The sequence below is a fragment of the Acromyrmex echinatior genome, chromosome 10 (assembly GCF_024713525.1).
Source record: "Acromyrmex echinatior isolate Ae372 chromosome 10, ASM2471352v2, whole genome shotgun sequence".
NCBI classification, from domain to species: Eukaryota; Metazoa; Arthropoda; class Insecta; order Hymenoptera; family Formicidae; genus Acromyrmex; species Acromyrmex echinatior.
This window is the reverse complement of record NC_141861.1, coordinates 13,126,826-13,134,061: the sequence shown is the minus strand read 5'-3', so window position 1 is coordinate 13,134,061 and position 7,236 is coordinate 13,126,826. Positions and strand designations below refer to the sequence as shown.

General features: G+C 36.4%; 1 protein-coding gene across 1 annotated transcript; it reads left to right on the top strand.

Moving 5' to 3' along the window:
- The first annotated feature begins 5,810 nt into the window (after positions 1 to 5,810).
- Positions 5,811 to 6,899, top strand: LOC147908396 (uncharacterized). The gene has a single exon (XM_087410108.1). It carries the CDS (start codon positions 5,811 to 5,813, stop codon positions 6,897 to 6,899), a length of 1,089 nt encoding a protein of 362 aa, XP_087266234.1.
- The last annotated feature ends 337 nt before the right edge of the window (positions 6,900 to 7,236 follow it).

Below are 7,236 nucleotides of genomic sequence, written 5' to 3'. Positions count from 1 at the left end.
TCATCTATAAATGCGAAGTTATTTTTTAATCCACCGAATATATGATAATATTTTCTCATCGTTTTTACAAATGAAAATACCATTGTCGATAGATTGAAATTGTGCAAATGCAAGTACTGAATGTAAATCGTGAGAATCCCAACTGAGATTCACCACGTGGATTCGCGGTTGATGGAAGACCGTTTTCGTTGACAGGCGATTCGGGCATTTCATCAAGCCAATCCAAGTATTCTAATGTGCGTGTAATTTGTATAAATTTTCTTGGCCTCAAGGAAAAAGCTCATAACTCAATTTATTAAAGCGATATTGTGACTTTTTTAAATTTTTATAAGATTGGAAATTTATTATTATTGTATAAAAAGATCCGGGACACGAAGGAAGTCTCGCCGTTGTGGGATAGATGTGACATGCCATGTCATTTAATTAGCCAACAGTTAGTAGTGTGCCGCATAGTAAGGGCGGCTATGTCAGGCACGCTTGAAATATCTAGTGAAAGGCAATGTAACGAGCCGGTTCTCGGAGTTGTAAAAATTATGGAAGTATCTCTACGAGAGAATACTGCTGCAAGTTCTCTGCGCAGTTGATTTTCTGATGATTCATTTCGGATATGTCGATTTTTCGCGCGAAGTCAATCGAAACGTCTTCTGTACCATATCAGCGATGAAACACGGACTATTACGTAACTATTTTAGACATTTTATGCATATTTTAACATGCTTCTATAATGATTTCCTACAGAATAAAATAGAAATAAAAAAAAACTCCAACCGTAATATTACCCCGACATGATTGTACGTGTCTGTACAAAAATAAATTATGGAAATATAATTTGTCTATCGATTGGATATCGTAACGAATGAATGATTTGTTAATATTCTAGAATTAGGTACATAAATGTTAAGAACCTAAATTAAGGTCTAATTGTATCTGTACTGTGAATATACGCGAATTTAAATAATATCAGTATATTCATTACTATTTTGTGTCTTATTTCTCAATACTTATGGAATATTTAGGGATGTGACGCACATATTCTATGAGAACATAAAATCATAATCACCAGAAGTGAACAGTATATTTGAAATACATATATTTAAAATACGTATTTAAATATATTTTTGTATTTTGTATTTGTTGAAATGGTAAATATAGGATTTTAAGTCACATCTCACCGATTTCTCTAACTTTTAGGCTGTATCGTTTCATGCTGCATTATTTATCCTTGTTATTCATCGAATGTTAAACAAAAATAAATGAAGCATCATGCATAAAATGGAACGCAGTCTTAGATATGTTATAAGGGAAAGTGTCCTGAGTAATTCCCCCCCCCCCCCCCTCCCCCCAAGAATTAAATGGGCGACATTGATTTAGGACAGTGCTCGGAATTTATGCCCATTTCAGTCACAGATTCCTGAAGCGACCCCCACTACCATTCGAGACTCGACAGTCGAGCCGCCGATCACGTGACGCTGTGCCCCAGGAGCATAGCGAAACAAAAAGTATGCTGAGAGCATATCTTCCGGCAAATATCATTAAAATATTTTCTTTTACATGATTTTTATTTTAATATTTAAATTTTTTATTAACATATTATGTGTATATTCTACAATAATATAATAAGCAATAGTATAGTAAGCAATTATTATAATACTGTAATTATGAACAATAGCTTTCCACATCACCTCAGAGGTACTATCGTTGATGTGTTTTTTTTTAAGTATTAGGGGTACAAATAAGTTCGTGCGGTTTTGAAAGAGATGGCGTAACTACTGTTTCATTCCACCGTTCCGTATTTCTAAGTATGCGTTGGATAGCTGTCATTAGTAGGTATTAAGTTCAGTATGTGTCATTTGTTCGAATTGTAAACAACAATATTTTTACTTCGTCAAATATGTCGAACTTTGTACCAAATAAAGTGTTTTTGCGGCAGTAGGAAGTTTTACTGCATTACTTCAATATGAAGAAAAGTGCTGCCGAAAGTCATCGTATTTTAGTGGAAGTTTATGGTGACCATGCTCTATCTGAGCGAACGTGTCAGAAGTGGTTTGCACGGTTAAGAGTGGTGACTTTGACTTGGAAGACCAAGAGCGTGCCGGATGTCCAAGAAAGTTTGAAGACGCAGAATTAGAGGCATTACTCGATGAAGATCCATGTCAAACGCAAGAAGAGCTTGCATTATCATTGGAAGTGACTCTGATTACATTGTAACCGGTTTTTCACAATAAAGCCCCAAATTTCGAGAAAAAACCGCACGAACTTATTTGTACCCCTAATAGTTTCCCCAGTAGGCCTATTCCACTAAAAAATAATGAAGAAGCTGATCAAATGTAGCTCGATAGGAAAACAACATTCTCTAATATAAAATATTTATAGAAATGTATGAGGATGAAACAGAAGCAACTAATTTTCTTGAAAATGTAAATTTGATCTTCTGGATCGTTTGCACGATTCTACTAGGGATATTCACAGAGATTTTAGAAGTAGTTTGCATTATCGAGGATAACGATGCTTCGTTTAAAGAAGAACGTTTTTCTGTTTTCATAAATTTCATTTTAGAGAAAGAGCATTCACACAAATATGTGGACCCGAATATCGAGAAAATTCGAAGACCAAACTTTCTGAGACGTGGATAACATGATGCAAAAATTTTGAAGAATTCAATCCCCTTTTCTCGTGTTTTCAAAGAAAAATCACATAGATCGCAAAGTTCTGCCTGAAATTCTGCTTTGTTCCTTGATTTGTACAGTGAGAGGATTCTTATTAACCATTTTTCGAACTTGTTATTGCCTTTGCGCTGTCAGTTACAATAGCCGAACATTTCGAAAAATCTATACCAAATTCTGAGGAGTTTGGTTAACAGCTTCAAAAATATCAATTCCCGTTATCGTACCATGTGAGACAAAATCTAAGAACTCCTCGATATGTGAGAAATCGTTTTGATTCAAGTAAAAATACTCAATTAACTCACATGTCGATTATCGATGCTTTTATTGAGACGATAAAGATTTTAATTTATTTTTTAAAGAGGAAGCAATGTCATCGATTTTTGACTTTACAGTTTTGTCACTTAATGGAATGCAAGCTTCTTCAAGAGTTAATGAATTTCCAAACGACTCTACTGCTGCAATGATCCTTTACAAATTCTCCTTCACAAAACGACTTAGAATTTTTCGCAATTAAATTTAAAATTGCATACGACGCTGTAAGAGCTTTTACTGAAGGTGCATTATCAACATGAGAACTTGAATTACAACCTTCTTTATAAATTAGTTTTAATCCTTCAATTATATCGAATTTTTTTTTGTCCACATATTTTGAATATTCTTTTGAATGTTTAATATTATAATGCCTATGAAGAACATATTTTTTAACAGTAGAGGGTTGATAATCACACAGAAGACAGGTGGTTTTATTATTAATGGAAGCAAAAAAAATTTCTTTCCATACCTTGTCAAAAAGTTGGATATATTTATCCATTTTTTTAAGTGAAATCGATGACAGGATTATACTAAAATAAATAAATAATATATACAAGCACTACACTATTACACTTTGCTCTATTAATAAACACTAATATATCTTTTTTCTTAGCAATATCACATATTTTTACACGTAATATTATCAAATGTAGTACTATCACACGTATCACTATACTATTACGCAATATTATTCTGTTTGTAAAAAATCTCCAAAACTTTATAATCCCGCACGAAACCTTTAACGTACACTGTCGTACATGCTTTGCTATTAAACTAAAAAACCGTTGAGAAACAACGGAAGAGATAAACAACTGCACATCAACGCACGGCAGAAGTAGGCGCGCCTACACCCACACAGCACTGATTGCTGCGGAAAATTTTCAAAAATGTTTCAACTTTTTATCATATGCAACATTTTCTCATATGCAACAGTTCTAAAAAGATTCTGCAATATATTATATAAAATATTGCAACATAAAGGATTCTATCATATGAAATTTTAACAGAAATGTCTGTCTAAAATGTATCACATGCAACAAATTGAAAAACATATCCAAACAGAATAAAAAGTCATCATGACGTCAAAATAGCTCCAAAAGTCTATCAAAAGTCATTTTTTTTATCAATCATGATTTAATCTAACATAATTTTGATATTATCCTGACTTGTTCAATTTAAATTGTGAATAACTTATGTATATGAATGACTTTGCTATTCCAGAGCTATCTTAGAAACTGTTGGAAGCGCGCTCTCAATACCATTGACATAGAGGGTGAGACGCGTGTTACCGGCCGAGCAGTGAGTTAAAGAAAGGTGCTGGAATGGCCACGTGTGATCGAAGAAGAAAATGAGATCGGATCGCAAGCTGAGCGAGTGCTGTCCGTTCCCGCCAATAGAACTTTTTACTTTTGCCTTTTTTACTGCTATTGTTATTAGATGATCCGAGCCATATGCTCTTATATTTTTGTAATAAAGTAGCATGTAAAATATGAAGAAGTGTCTAATATTATTGAGAACCTTACGATCTTGAAACCGCGGCTGCAACATTCTGGTGACCGTGACAGGACTGAGTAATTTCGTTGTAACCGTTTTATAGCAAGCAGAAATCGTAAGAAAGTAATCCGTAGATATGGAACAAGTAAAGTTAAAACTAAGAATAACACGATCCTTTACGAAAGTGTACACCCTTCCGGATTACTTCCTTCCGGATTAAGCAGTCGAAGGAATCGCCAGACATAACCTCGTTGCAAGTCAGCTTCACGTTGCTACGAGACAAACCAGCTTAATGAGCTAAATCAGAAGCTGCAGACCTTAATGATCGAAGCTGGAGAAGCCATTGGAAGAGAGGCACAGCATGCAGATGAGTATGCCACGAAATACCATCAAGCAAAGGTCGGGCTAACTTGTTAGAGCGGAAGAATGAACTCGAAACGCCGACACCGGTTCCGCTGTAATGGACTACCACGACAATACAGGAAAGTATACGCGCATTAAATTTGCCGAAAATTGAATTAAGAAAGTTTAGCAGTGATATCAAAGATTGGCTTCCGTTTTGGAGTACTTTTAAGAAAATTCATGAAGACGCGACGTTGTTGAGGGAAGATAAATTCCAATATTTAGTACCGTCTATAGTAAAAGACTCGCGGGCGTTTGAAGTAGTGAATAGTTTTTCACTAACAGCCGGTAATTATGAGAAAGCCACAGCCTCGACTCTCGATTCGGCAAAAAAGACTTATTGATTGAATATTATGTGCGCGAACTTTTAAAGTTAGTCTTAAGTAAGAATAAAAACATGTTTCTCACGAGATCCAAAGATAGCGACAGCGTCTAGCTTACTATCGGCGAAAGAAGCAAAGCCGCAGCAGTGTATATTTTGTAGAGCTAATCATGGCAGCTTGAGTTGTGAAAAGGCCAGAAAATATGGCCAGAAGTATGGACTTAGAGAAAAGAATCTAAGCTGTAAAAGACAAGCAGGGCTGTTTTAATTGCCTAAAAGTAGGGTACAGCTATAAAAGATGCCGTAACAAAATAAAATGCCCTTGGTGCAGCAAAGGACATTGCCTGCTGATGTGTAGAAACCTGTCGAGCAAGGATGAGATAAAGTAAACGGATGAGAAGAAACCGAAAGAACCAGCTTTTCACGAGGGAAACAGTTGTCTCGCTAATGTCTCTTCGAATACAAAAATGTTCCTGCCTACACTAAAAGTCAAGATGCGAGGTCCAAAAGGCTTGGTGAATGTTCGCGCCGTCATAGATACTGGCTCGCATAGATCTTATGTTTTGGAAAAAGTAGCCAGAGAGCTTGGATAGGAGACTGAGAGCGAACAGAGGATGGTACACTTGTTGTTTGGAGGAACTAAAACCAAACCTCAGAGATACAAAACTTGTCAGATCTACATCAGCAACTTAGAACATATAATATATGGAACATATAAATGCGACTTCGTAGCTTTGCAACAAAACATTATTTGCCAGGACGCCCCTTGTAAGATCGATGATACATGGATGGATATACTTGAGAAAAAGGACATACGTTTGAGCGACACCGGTGAACGTCAAGAATGCATTTCACTATTGATTGGAGCTGATGTTGCTGGCAAAATATTCACAGGAAAAGTTCTACAGATAAATCAAGGAATAACAGCTCTAGAAACTAAGCTTGGATGGACAATCTTAGGTAGGAACATAGACGATTACATAGACAGTGGCACCAATACTACGCTGACGATTATGTCAATGTTCACTCAAGAAGCCAACATATCAGACTTATGGAGACTCGATGTCTTGGGCATCACGGATCCTATTGAGAGTGTTACTAAAGAGGCACATCAAGCTGAAATAAAGACCTCATTTCAAAAGACAACGAAAATCGACAACGAAGGTCGATACGAAGTTCTTCTGCCGTGGAAAGAGAATCATCCACCTTTACGAGATAATCGAGACGTAGCCGAGAAAAGACTAAAAGGCGTTACAAAGAGATTGCGACAAGAAGATTTATTTGACGACTACCAGGCTGTCTTCAATAATTGGCTCGAAGAAGCGATTATTGAAAGGGTATCTGTACTTGAAGTCGACCAAGAGAACTACTATATTCCACACAGACCTGTAGTCAAGAAAGAAGGAACTACGAAGATACGCCCTGTTTTCGATGCGTCAGCAAAAGTCAAGAAATCGCCTTCACTTAACCAATGCTTGGAAACTGGACCCAATCTTATAGAGTTTATTCCAGCATTGCTACATCGATTTCGAGAGAGGAAGATAGGGGTAACAGCTGATATCGCAAAAGCCTTCTTACAAATCAGCGTCTCTCCGGCGGATAGAAATGTTTTGAGATTCCTGTGGTGGAACGTTGACGGAGAAATAGAGATTTATCGACATCGTCGAGTTGTTTTCGGATTGACAAGCAGCCATTCCTTTTAGGGGCAGCGATTGAATTACATATTAATAGAGCCTTAAACTCTACCATTTTGCCATATAAGAAAGCAGTTTATGAGAAACTGGCAAAATCCTTTTATATCGATGACTGTTACTGGTATCGATTCTTATTCTGATTTTGAAGTTTTCAGGAGAGAAGCCTGTTCCCTTTTGACTCAAGCCAGATTTGATTTAAGAGATTGGAAATACACTGGCAAAGATCCTGAGAGTCAATCAACGGTGCTCGGACTTATATGGGACACCAAAGAGATATTTTAATGTTAACGGAATTTCCTGCACCGACGATCACGGAGAAAATAACGAAGAGAGTCATCTTATCACA

Excerpts from the sequence above, each read along its gene's own strand:
- LOC147908396 (XM_087410108.1), top strand. The coding sequence starts at position 5,811 with ATGGTACACTTGTTGTTTGGAGGAACTAAAACCAAACCTCAGAGATAC.